At 42.3% G+C, this 13,816-nt stretch overlaps 1 protein-coding gene across 3 annotated transcripts; it reads left to right on the forward strand.

Moving 5' to 3' along the window:
- The first annotated feature begins 509 nt into the window (after positions 1-509).
- Positions 510-8,555, forward strand: ckmt1 (creatine kinase, mitochondrial 1). Of its 3 annotated transcripts, none has more exons than XM_048969513.1 (10): positions 510-634; positions 3,006-3,210; positions 3,978-4,176; positions 4,915-5,010; positions 5,236-5,457; positions 5,731-5,816; positions 7,447-7,570; positions 7,754-7,888; positions 8,088-8,213; positions 8,328-8,555. In XM_048969513.1, exons 2-10 carry the CDS (start codon positions 3,062-3,064, stop codon positions 8,439-8,441), a joined length of 1,251 nt encoding a protein of 416 aa, XP_048825470.1. In that variant the 5' UTR covers positions 510-634; positions 3,006-3,061; the 3' UTR covers positions 8,442-8,555. The 3 variants fall into 3 exon arrangements, with proteins under 3 accessions (XP_048825470.1, XP_048825469.1, XP_048825468.1); XM_048969512.1 differs by lacking the exon at positions 510-634 and adding an exon at positions 2,056-2,147; XM_048969511.1 differs by lacking the exon at positions 510-634 and adding an exon at positions 2,680-2,843.
- Positions 8,556-13,816: the final 5,261 nt, after the last annotated feature.

Here is a 13,816-nt window from a genome sequence, read left to right on the forward strand (position 1 = left end):
GGCAAAGAGAAACTTTGCAATTAATTGCAATTCATCTGATCACTCTTCATAACATTCGGGAGTTTATGCAAATTCCCATCATAAAAACTGAGGCGGCAGACTTTGTGAAAATGAATATTTGTGTCATTCTCAAAACGTTTGGCCCCGGCTATACAATACATGAAGAAAGAAGGGTTGGTCATCAGGATATCATTTTGCTGTACAGTATTTCCTGTTAAATGAGTAGCACATCTTATCTTCAAGCACCTGGAAACCTGGCCCTCTTTTCAAACGTGTTACAAAGGTCGAGGATCTACGTGCGTGTAGGCGGAGTCCTTGTGGATGTTCCTGGCTGAATCATAACGATTTACTGTACAAATTGTGCACCGGGTCCACTTTTACCTGCATTTGGGTCATGATTGCCCTGATTGCAGTAAAAAGAGTTAACTAGCTACATGGCTTTAGAGCCGTCAGCGTGCTGGGCCGTGGAAATCCTTTTACATTTTTCAGGAACAGAGAAATGTCAGGTCAAGTAACCGATCCCATATTCAGGTAGCCAGTGATGAGACGACACACAGTAAGACACACCCTTTCATGTGTTTCCTGAAATTGTAAGGTGAACTGAAGGTCAATGTCACTCACTCCCTGGTACAAGGTAAGAACGGGCAGCACTTCACTTTGGGAAAGGAAATCTAATGGAGCGTTTTAAAAGTGTTTATGTTACTGAAGCGGTTCTAGGTTTGCAAGAAAGATGATTTGAGGAACGAGGCGGAGAGTGGAACATTTTCACCCGGATGCACATTTTGTAAAATTCTCATATAAAACATGATACAGGATAATGCCTGATCTTAGTAAATTCATATGATAATGGAATATGATTAAACTAAAAAAAAAAACATAAATGTTTTAATTTAATAATTTTCATGTCAATCAGATTGAGATGTTCCTTTTTACGTATATGATGTCTATACACTCTTGCTTAAACCGTTTGGTTTCCCATGGAATTCACAAAAAAGAAAATGCAGTAATGAATATTCTGCTTTTACCCCACAAAAGCACTCTGTTAATCTTTGAGTATCAACCACAGACTGGGCTAGAAGTTCCGCAGAATACTGTATTGTGTTCTGTGTAACGCAGTTTCTGCGTTTTCCTGAATGTCACATAGAATAGTTTTTAAATTCTTATATTTTATTCTATGCATGGCCAGGCGTTCTTTTACGAGTCTGGCAGATATCAAGAGGTACAGTTTGGATTGGTCAAAAAATTAGGAAATGTACAAGTCAGAGAATGTACATTCATGTCCTCAAGCGAACCAAGCCAGCCTTACTATAATGCTGGCGTTATACCATTGACATTTACTACGAACGCTGTAAAGCATCCATTAGATGGTCGTGTGATGACGCTGTGTGCGACGCTAAAACGGTTAACATGGCCTTAGAGAGTTAATATACTGAATCGCGCTACATTAATATCAATTACCAATTCGAAGTCAAGCAAACTCGGTTTGCCACTGGGCGGAACTCAGAGGATGGAAAACTGAATAGACTAATCCACTGTAAATGCAATTACGCCTAGCTGCGTCTTCTTTTTATATTAATTATAATCGGGATTGTTGAATTTAGAATTTATTTGAAGTGTTGTCTCTGTTCAGTAGCATACTACCGTTAAGTGCACTCATTTCGTCGAAATCGTCTGGTACTGCAGACTATATACGGTATTAGTGTAGTGCAATCGCCGATCCAATAACCAGTGATCAGTTTCTTATATAGCATATATAGACAGGATTAAGTTATGACTAATCTGTAAAAAAATATCCCTAAAAAATATCCCTAAAACTGCCTAATTAATCGTTACGGTTATAGCTAGCTATGGTTACATTACATTGCATCCCAAATGGGCACGCTGTGAGTTAGAGCATTATTTAAATCCTTTAGACATTGTCGTCATTAGGCCACTTAAAAAAAAATTGGTTCTCGTCCTTTTTTTTTGGAGGGGGTGGGTCGGGCGGGCGGGATTTTTTTTTATTTATTTATTTACAAATTTTGATTGACTGTTTGGACTTTCAAATATGTAAGAAAATACATATTTGAAAATACATACCGAAGAGAGCAGACCTACTTAGTACGCCTCCTCAGTTCTTCGTTTGTTGCGTTTCAAATATATTAAATGTAAGAAAATACAAGAATGTAAATTCCTTGATCCATGTGTATCTCATAAATGCCTTCCCAACTATGGATTTGGATACTTTATGCTGATGTTTCATTCGTGAATATAAAAATGATACTATTTGAAACCAATATTCTGTTTGTCATTCCCATTCTAAATGAACAACCAAGATTTTAAAATATATATCTAGAAAGAAAGTGTATTAAAACATGTTAAAACACGAGAAATTTACAAAATACAGGAACCTGAATGGTTGAACAAGGAAATGCAACTCTACAAACAAGTACTTAAGAACATGTACCACAACACTTCCCCATATTTAAATCTTTGCACCACCCATCTCAGGTAGAGACAAATTTATGTTACTGAAACCATTCCAATACTAGGATTACACAATGTGGATCAAGTGCGTAATTCTTGGGCATTTTCCATGCGATTTTTACGAAATAAAAAAAAAAAAAAAATCGGGTCGGAGGCATTTCGGCGGGTCGGGCTGGGACGAGAACCAATTTTTTTTTTTTTAAGTGGCTTTAGTTTGATATATTTTTTAAATTAAATTTGAGGCTCCATACGCACGGTCCGGTATTGATCAAAACTGGAGCCTGTCTTATATTTGAGAAGGAAGCGGGTACAAAGTGTTATTTTTTCCTTTCCTTGACGTTTTGTGGAGCTTGTCCTGGGTAGATGTAACGGAGCAGGTAAAGGGGCGCTCGGTGCTGTTGGGGGATGGTAAAGTGCTGCGGCTGCAGTCTTTGACTGCTCGCCTAATGCAGTCATTTCTCGGCTGTATTCATAACACGTAGGATACTGTAGCCTCGACTGCCATACTGATCCACTGCTCTCTAAACGCTCTATTCCAGCGCCGACTCTAGCCAAGCCTTGCTTATTCCTGACTGCCTGCATTTGCGGACACAACATGGCAAGCACATTCACCAAGGTTTTCACCTCTAAGAGAACCGTGGGCATATTGTCACTAGTGGGTGCGGGATCATTGGCGACCGGGTACTTGCTGAACAGGCAACATGTCAGCGCTGGATCGCAGGTTCGGAGAATTTACCCTGCCAGGTAACCCACTTTACGCTCCTTGCCGTGTATTCAGCATTTCTATTCTATTCTGATCTCGTATAGGTTAAGTATATTTTCTGAAGCACTGATGGAAATGTTAAAATGTTCCGCACCGTAATCCCACCCCAGTCACTCCTGTGATCAGTCTATCCTCTAGCAGTGGTGGATAGCGTGCTTGGCATTTAATAATGCATTGAAGGAATTTAATGAATGGAATTCATCTTTGATTTTGTGGCGTGAAATAATTTTTTGATCTGTCTGCATGCTGGGTTCTTGGGAGGTTGGCATGTTTTTTTGGTGGGAATATTCTGGAAATTCTTTCAAATAAAATAAATTATTGGGGTTAATGAGTTCGCCCATATTTTAACGATATTTTAGTATCTATTTATTTTAACACAACAGCGAATTGCAGCATTCATTTAAGCTTTTTTGAGGTTACGTTTTTATGGAAAATTTTACTGTGAATATAGGCTATATGGCATTACAAACGCAAAACGTGCACGTAATTGCCCTGCGTTTATACAATCGTCCATAAAATAAATACAAAGTAGACAAACAATAGATTTTCACAACCACGATTATACATTTTTTGGGGCAATTTATCAGCGATACTAAGCTAACGTAACCTGCCAATGCACTTGCATGCCAGGAATGTCACTTGCTTTTGAATTACTTGATCTCTAAAATTCTAAATGGTAATATATGTGAATAACGTGTTCGTTAAAAAAAATATTTGTCTACTTAATTGTATAACTGTTGCCCGGCAGCGCGGAGTACCCCGATTTGCGGAAACATAACAACTGTATGGCCTCCACCCTGACTCCCGCTATCTACGCCAAGCTGTGTGACAAAACTACCCCCAATGGCTACACCATAGACCAAGCCATCCAAACGGGCGTAGACAACCCAGGACATCCCTTCATCAAGACCGTGGGGATGGTGGCTGGAGATGAGGAGACATATGAGGTAACAGACCTTTAGTATCGAGGATCGGTTGGGTGTGTTTGTGTTGGCCAGTGTTCCGAAGTCAAAAATGAACATAATACAGAAAGATACGTATTTTCATCTGGGCAGAATAGCATTCGTTTATTCATCCCTCTATCTATACCATTTATCCAGTACAGTTTGGCAGTAATCCTGATGCATATCCCAGAATGGCACAGAGTACCAGGCCACACACCCTGAAAGAGATGAAGAACGATGTAATAAATGTAAAATTATGTTTACATAAGAATGACCAAAACGGAGCTGTATTACAGAAGACGTGCGTTAAACGCAACGATTCGATGAAAACGTGCTGTAAGCTTCCAGAACGCCATGCTTTCAGTCCCCACAAGCGACAGAGCAGGGAGGGAGGGGGTGATCTATGTTCTGAACCCCCCAAGGATGTGGAACAGTGAACCTGCTTCTCTATTTGCTGGCAGTTTTATGTGAATTTTTTCATCAGGGTGAAGCTCTCTAATGCTCATAAATTGTGCTGCAGTCGGGGGTGGTTGGGGGGGGGGGTGATCTAAATTAAATTGCAGCTAAGGGTGGAAACATTTGACCTCTTGGTGTAACAGGCACGTGTCCCAGAAGCTCCCAGTGGAGACGCCAATGCTGGGGGAAGCCTTGGGTTTGGGGTCTGCCACCCCCGCCTGCTCATCCCCTACCTGCTTATTTCCAAACATGAACGTGGTTTCACCACCACTGCATCATTTCCAGGTGTTTGCTGACCTTTTTAATCCCGTCATCAAAGAGAGACATAATGGCTACGACCCCACGATGATGACGCATCCCACCGACCTCGATGCCAGCAAGGTACTGTAGGTAGGGTCAGAGGGAACAGCATCAAACAGAAAAACACCTAAACCATAAATATCATAACCAGGATTTTTGTTAATGCGTGACAGTGTACTAATGCCTGGTTAATCTTCTAATTGTACATCTTTCAGTCATTCATCACTTTATGTGCCTCTTTGAATTACAACGCAAAAGCAAACCCAGAAACGCTGTTGAGGATTCTGATGGTGGATTCTGTCTCAGGTCCGATCGGGGATGTTTGACGAGCGCTACGTGCTGTCCTCTCGGGTCCGCACGGGCCGCAGTATCCGTGGACTGAGCCTGCCGCCGGCCTGCACGAGGGCAGAGCGCCGGGAGGTGGAGCGGGTCGTGGTGGACGCCCTCAACGGCCTCCAGGGGGAGCTGAAGGGTCGATACTACAGCCTGGTGCAGATGACGGAGCAGGAGCAACAGCAGCTCATCGATGTGAGAATGTCCCGCCACTGGACTCTCCCATAGGTGTCCCACCAGTGTCCCTCACATGTCCCATGCGTGTCTTCCACGGCTCCCACATGCACCGTATCACTCAGAAACTGATGTGGTTATTTCACGAAGAACCTGGGAAAATTAATAAAAAGATAATAACAATAAATTTAAGCATAAAAATAGATATTTTTGAGCCAGGGATATTTAGAAACATCGGATATTGTTAATGGGTGTTTTTCTTCTTCTTTGGGCTCTTTTGTCTTATTCATGCAGGACCACTTTCTGTTTGACAAGCCTGTGTCTCCCCTCCTGACCTGTGCTGGCATGGCGAGAGACTGGCCGGACGCCAGAGGAATCTGGTAAGTGTGGTTCCCTTTTCCGAAAACTGCAAACAATAGCTTGAATACCATGCAGATTTTTTTGCGGTACATTTTTTTTCCCTTCAGTGCAGGTGGATTTGGTAAAAAAGAATACTATGCACTGCCATTAGAAACAGAAATGCAGTAAAATAGGGCCTATCTGGGACGGACAAAACCTTTTTTAGTGACTAGACTGGCTGTGCAACAACAAGCCAAGGAACTACAAGTCAGGATCCTAGTTTCAAGTGTTAAGAGGATCCTACAAGTGCATAATGGAGAACGGCGGATTTTCCCATGGTAGCTCAGGCTCAGCTCATTCCATTAGCAGATAGTCAGTGTAGCACCACCCACTGCTGTCCTCCCTGACCACCTGTATCCCATGATGCAGTGCTTCCTTCTAAAAAATTCATGACAGGATCTAAGTTGTTGCAACGAAAGAAGAACAGAAAGAAACAGCCTGCCATCAGAACTAGGCCGTGCGTTTTCCATTGGTCCCCTGGTTATCAAATAGCTGGTGTAAGCTGGATATCGCTGTCGATGTATATTCATATACAGACGCTCCTCTACTTACGAACTTTCAACTTACGAACTTTCAGACATACGAACGAAGAGGACTGTGAGTCCAAATTGTCTTCATTGGGCTCCCGCTTCCTGTCCGCAACATCATTCCGCCCAGTACGACTTCTGGCCGCTACTCTGGCCGCGCAGCAGCATAGCGTGCGAACTCCCAGCATCCTAGTTCTTTGTACTTGCGTAGACCCTTAAAATGATGTTGAATAACGACTTACGAACATTTCGAGTTACGAACTACCGTTTTGAACGTAACTCATTCATAAGTAGAGGAGCGTCTGTATACCAGTATATGTGGGGACAGTGTGTGGCGTAGTGGGCTGGGATACTGTGTCTGTGATGTCACCGTTGATCCCTTGAGCAAAGCCCTTATCCCCAATTACTCCAAGAGGTTAATTGAAGTTACCAAATTGCAAGTATATGTATGTGTACATGCCCAGCGATGGGTTGGTGTCCCATCCTAGGTTGTTCCTTGCCTTGCACCTGTAGCCTCCGGGACAGGCTCCAGACCCCCCCATAAGCCTGTATAGGATTAGCAGGTGCAAAAAAATGTATGTATGTATGTTTGGATGGATGGATGGATGAGCTGGATTTATCAAATTGCCCATAGATGTGACACCCCATCCAAATTCAACAAGCAAGTTCAAAAAATTGATGGATAAAGCAGATGGTGTTGTAGGACCAAAGTTATTATTAGGGATGATTATTGTATATAGAAGGCAAAATTCCTTTAATACAAGCTTGTTATAGCAGTTCTCTATCAATCCCCTGTTCCTTTTGATGTCCATAAATAACATTCGGCCTTACCGCATCGGTATCAACTCGCTTTCCAGCAAGTCAGGGTCCCACTCAATTATTCATCCTTTTTTTGTCTCTCCTTTCACCACTGGAACAAGTCCTCCTCACCTTCTGTATTTTTAGGCAAACTGCATGCGTTTTAAAGTTCTTCAGACCTCGTAGAACCAAAATTATTGCCACTGCACAGAGGGCGACTAAGAGATGGAAGAAATAGCGTGTCTGCCCTTCAGATTACCGGAGCCTTTCTTATGGGCTGAAACAGGCACAACGATCAGAAGACCTTCCTTATATGGATCAACGAAGAGGACCACACGCGTGTTATCTCCATGGAGAAGGGGGGCAACATGAAGCGGGTGTTTGAGAGGTTCTGTAAAGGACTCAAAGAGGTAAAGAAACACCTCCGTAGGCTGTACTGCACCAATGCACACATGGGAGTACCAAACTGTGAGCGTACAGTGATCTGAGCCACATGAATTTGTTGCACATAGAATCGGTTCTTTTGGGTGTGGATGTGTTTTAAGTTCCCAGCATGCACTGCTGTGATCTCTGACCTGTGCTGGTCTTATCAGGTGGAGAGGCTGATCACAGAGAAAGGCTGGGAGTTCATGTGGAATGAGAGACTGGGCTACGTCCTCACCTGTCCCTCCAACCTGGGCACTGGCCTAAGGGCCGGCGTCCACGTCAAGCTGCCTCGACTCCACAAGGTACCTGCATGCTGCAAGCCACTCCCCCCTGCCCCCTAGTGGATTGTACGAGTAGCGTCAGGTAGAGTTGTAGTGAAGGACACCTCATGGAAAATAACTGCTTCTGTAAAATGCTCTAAAACAGGTGAATTTGATTCGGATAAAACTATGGACATGGCAGAAAAATGACTTATTGCTAATTATGTTCCTGATGTGGCAGGACCCCCGTTTCCCCAAGATCCTGGAAAATCTGCGTCTTCAGAAACGAGGCACGGGGGGCGTGGACACTGCGGCGGTGGGGGGCACCTTTGACATCTCCAACCTGGACCGACTGGGAAAGTCGGAGGTGAGATGGACGGCGGGAATCCCATCTTTGCAGCGTGATATTTATGAGTGCAGAGAAATCATGTCGGTGAAGATCACTCAGAGATGTGACCTCGCTCTCTGTTCCTACGTCTAGGTCGAGCTGGTCCAGATAGTGATAGATGGGGTGAACTACTTGATCGACTGTGAGAAGAAGCTGGAGAGGGGACAGGACATCCGGATCCCACCTCCGATCAGTCAGTTCAAGTAGACTGACCTTGGAGCCCAGCTTTGGCTACTGCTGCCATATTCATGTTCACATAACTAAAGTGCTCTATACCCAGCGCTGAACATTGAACTTAATAAAGTATTCTCTGACATGCTGCATTACGCTAAGTCTGGAGCTATATTCTGCACTTGATATCAATGCAGTCATCCCTCCATATCTGCGTGGGATCGGTTCCAGGACCCCCCCCCCCACTGATACCAAAATCCACAGATGCTGAATTTCCTTATATAATATAGCATCGTATTTGCATGGAACCTACACACATCCTCCCATATACTTTAAATAATCTCCAGATTACTTATAATACCAAATACAACGTAAATGCCATGTAAATAGTTGTTATACTGCATTATTTAGGGAATAATGACAAGAGATAAAAGAACTTTCTGGGTTTATTATTATTTAAAAAAATATTTTCCATCCATGGTTGAATCCACAAATATGGAACCCATGGATACGGAGGGCAGAACCCCCGCATACAGAAGGCTGACTGTATTTATATTTTGAGAATGAAATAATAGGACAAAAATATGCTAATTGTACTACCAACATGGTTGGTGTTATATGTCATATGAATATATACATTTATCCGAAAATTGTAATCTATTCTACCTGCAATACATTAATCTTTTTTTATGAATGTCTCTATTCTTTTATATAATTATAAAAGTTCAATGTTTTAGCTTTAGATGGCACCCAGTCAAGTATTTAATTAGCATTCTCTTAACAAGTTCCCCTCACCCCTTACTAAACTGAAGGTCGGCCTTTCAGTTGCCATTTCTAAAAAAAGTGCCACATCACCATGGTTACGGAGCCATTTTCTGCTGGAACTGCTGCTGCCCGAGTCATGTGACTGTAATATCAGTAATCCTGTGAGGATTCGAGCGCTGATGAATACCAAGGCAGCCGCCATGAACTGTGTTTGCGTTCCCCATTACCACTATCTGCCATGTCTGTTAATCATAAATAACCATTATATATATATATATATAGTTTTCGTGACAAGTACACAAGACGTATATATAATAGTAGTAATAATGGCAAAAGTTAATCATTAATTTATAATTACTATTTATCTACACAAACAGGTTACCCACATTACAAATCACATCTACAAACAATAAATGTTTATGTATGGACACAATAGGTATCTCTGTGTTCCATGATCACCTCCAACTATGGCCTCACAATATCACATCGCGATATGTGAAATGTCTGAGAGCAATATTGCGATGTTTATGAAACAAAAAAGGAGATGAAATTACCTGAAAATAACTATAGCCAAATAAAACTGTACTCCAAAGCGAGATAACTTTTTCCGAAAAAGACATGTGGGGGGGGGGGGGGGGGGGGGGGGTGTCCCCTACAATAAATTTTGCTGACCCTCATACCCATCAGCTGACTGGGAAAATACTCAGGATACCAGACGGTCAGTCCCTCCCTGTCTGGGTGTCTAAATTGCACTTAATGTATGAATATGTCTGTCCACCCCATGACAGATTGGCGTCTCGGACAAAGTATCCCCCCACGTCATCATCCTCCCAGGAAAATTCCCAGGCTCCCCATGCGTGATTCCAGAAATCAGATGGCTGGAACTTATACATATCTGGAATTCAGCTAGACGAAGTAGCTGAAATTCCAGGTAACTATATTGTATGCGAAATCCCTCTCTACAAGGTGAGAAACCTGGTCCTTAATTCCCACCTGCTGCACCTGTCCATCCTTGACCTCCTGCTGGTGAGAGATCACAGATTAGCACTTCAGAAGGCTCATTGATTCCTTGCTGTTACCACCTCCTCACCTTCACATTTTAGTAATAAAAATCAGGTCAGCGTGAGGAGAAATACTCCCCGAAATATAACATGCGCTGGACATAAATAAATGAAACTTCAGCAAGCTTGTCTGCAGCTTGTTAAACTTTACAAGAACAAGATCCCTACAGCAATAATTGAATTCAGGAAACAACAAATTACACAAGTGATTTTCATTATTACAAATACTCCATAAATACCACAGACACGCTTCTCTCCCTGCTCTGTTTACATTTACGTCCATCTTCTGCATTTGTTCCTACGAGTCCAGTTTATCCAATTAGAACCAGCTAGATCTCATTATCAGTGATGTCTGTGGACATACAGATGCTGATCAATCATGGGCGTGAGTTACGTGGGGGATGGGAGGGGTTGTAACCCACCTAATAATCAAAACCAACCAATGCAACCCCCTGGACACCCTTAAATGGGCTTAGACACCCCCCCCCCCCCCCCCCCCGATGCTCAACCCCAAGTTGTGCCCTTGTGATCAATCACCACGCTAAGGCCAAACCCCGAAACTTCCTGCTCCAGAGATCACCACTAGCTTTTAACTACTTCAGTCATGTCCGGCATTGACTTCCTAATGGCTTATAACAAAATTAGCTTAGGTCAGCTGCCTTTCACTTCACTCTAACGGAGAGAGGAAAGCAAGTCTCCTAAAGGAGAGTCATGAGGGGAGGCTTCAGACATTGCGTTCACGGTCACATGGTACTTCAGACTCAAAGACAACGGCACGTCCCCAAGAGAGAGACACTATCATTGGACACTGACACAAATACAGATTGTCCCCAAGAGAGAGACACTATCATTGGACACTGACACAAATACAGATTGTCCCCAAGAGAGAGACACTATCATTGGACACTGACACAAATACAGATTGTCCACAAGAGAGAGACACTATCATTGGACACTGACACAAATACAGATTGTCCACAAGAGAGAGACACTATCATTGGACACTGACACAAATACAGATTGTCCACAGGAGAGAGACACTATCATTGGACACTGACACAAATACAGATTGTCCACAAGAGAGAGACACTATCATTGGACACTGACACAAATACAGATTGTCCACAAGAGAGAGACACTATCATTGGACACTGACACAAATACAGATTGTCCACAAGAGAGAGACACTATCATTGGACACTGACACAAATACAGATTGTCCACGAGAGAGACACTATCATTGGACACTGACACAAATACAGATTGTCCACAAGAGAGAGACACTATCATTGGACACTGACACAAATACAGATTGTCCCCAAGAGAGAGACACTATCATTGGACACTGACACAAATACAGATTGTCCACAAGACCCCATCTGCCAAAAAAAATAAAACTGAAATCTCCCGTCAGGTCAACAGTGAATACCTGTTATATAAACCCCATTCATTAAGTTGTTACAGAGAATGATCTGATTCTAACCACCAACTTTGATCTCTCTGTGCTCATCAAAAACTTTGGGTCAACGGTTGAGTATATTGGGCTCTAAAGTGATGAGTTTTAAAAAAGTTATTAGATCATCAGAATCCAGAACCCTGCACTACATCTAACACACAAACTGTTCGTGGCTCAACACACTAGTGTCTCATGTCCTAAAAAGAGCTCTTTCACCCTTAACCCTTTCAAATGGTTACCATATAGAGAAATGAATCCTTTCTCCGATTGGTAACTCCTATTTCATTCATACCTGGATGGCACAATGCCTGTGCTTTTGCAAACTGACTAAAAATAACAGGGAAAGTTTTACTGTGCCCTGATAAATATCTCCTCAATCTCTACCCAACATTGACAGTTTCAGCAAGCCAGGGCCCACTTTGGTCCCTGCTCTTTCCGTCTCTCTCTCTCTCTCTCTCTCTCTCTCTGCACACTCTGATGTAATTCATGTATCTGTGTCACTCTCTATTTGGAAAGATAGTTACTTCAATGAGCTTGTGCTTCACCGTGTGACTATGACTTTTTGGCTACATTTCAGCAACTGTCTTATAGGAATTGTAGCTTTAGCCACTGTACGATAAGTAGCACATGCAGGTGACCAGTTACACAACAACAGATTAAATCAGACTAATTAAAAGGAATCTTAACAGAACAATCACTTGCAATGAAAGAAATGCACTCAGAATATGTTTCCACTAATACCAAATTAAATCAATGGCTGCACCCTGACACTGGCCAATTAATTTGCCTTGACATTTCCTACGAGTGACTCAGGCAGGCAATTTCATGCCATGTTGCCACAATAAAAGTTATTGAAGCAATGACCCGTGTAAATACTATTTGTGATAAACGGATAAGCTGAGCTGATTTCATCACCAAGTCAGTAAAATATTCAGCCCAGACTGCTGATTCACATAAAAACCACACCACAGATTGGTACCATTTTACTCAAGATAGGCACACATAATATACTACGGTTTTTCAATTCAGTTCCTTAATAACTAAGTAGCAACTTGCTTACTACTGAAGTAGAATTCGTGAATACATACAAGTTTGTGGTTAATTAATACATTAAGTAAGGGTTACTTCATGATTCATTTAGAGTATAACAGCGTATTATTTGTGTTTCCTGAAATGAAGTGTTACCCATAGATCTACTGACATTCTGATCCCATCTCCTATCAATCAGCTGTAGCACAATCAGAAGCCTTTCAGTCCAGTTGCACCTTTGGTGGCTTCTTAGCCATTTTCGGCTGGATTTCCCTGCACTCAGATCTCCATTAGAGCTCATTCGTCCCTCCATTAAACGGGGTCTTATTTGTAGTAACTGGAATTAATAGCATACTTTATATGTTTGCCTCATAATGATGTATTTGGTTATAAAATTCATTTTGAACATATTTAACAGTATATATTTTTCATATTATTTATTATAAACACCCAGCCTTTTCTGCATGCTGCAATGCCTCGTCTTCAGACCCAGAATGGTCACCATGGAAACTGAGCCATTTCCAGTTAGAACCACGAGTGGCCCAGTCATGTGACTGCGATGTCATTACTCCTCTGAGGATTCAGACATCCTGAATACTGAACAATTCCACAGAGAACTGTGAGTTTGTCCCGTCGCCCTTGGCTTGGTGTAGCACTGCGAATCTAGTCTTCTGTTTCTGAAGTTACTTTTGACATAAACGTACTGTGTCGACATTTTGGTGTTAGGGTCTTATAAACTCTGCCATATGCTGTCTTTGGCTGGTTGTTTCTACGGCCCTGAAGTTTAATGATGCCCTGGATTTGGAAGGTGTCTGTATCTCTTTCAGTCTAAGCAATGGGACACACTAAAGTCTAGGAAGACTCTACAGTTTAAAAACAAGTTTCATCAGAACAATGCATGCTTTGAGGAGAGTTTACTAATTTTACAATGACCTAAAAAAAAAAAATCCATCAGGTTTTCAAGAAACCTTTTTCCTTCCAATGGCAGCCGATGAAATGAGAGGCTATGCCAGGACCGGGGGGCTGCCAACTGCCCAGAGGGTGGCTGGGGCAGAAAGCCCCCCACTTACAGCTACCACCTTCCTGGAGCAGCAGGCTTT

This window comes from Brienomyrus brachyistius, chromosome 11 (genome assembly GCF_023856365.1).
Source record: "Brienomyrus brachyistius isolate T26 chromosome 11, BBRACH_0.4, whole genome shotgun sequence".
In the NCBI taxonomy this organism is placed as follows: Eukaryota; Metazoa; Chordata; class Actinopteri; order Osteoglossiformes; family Mormyridae; genus Brienomyrus; species Brienomyrus brachyistius.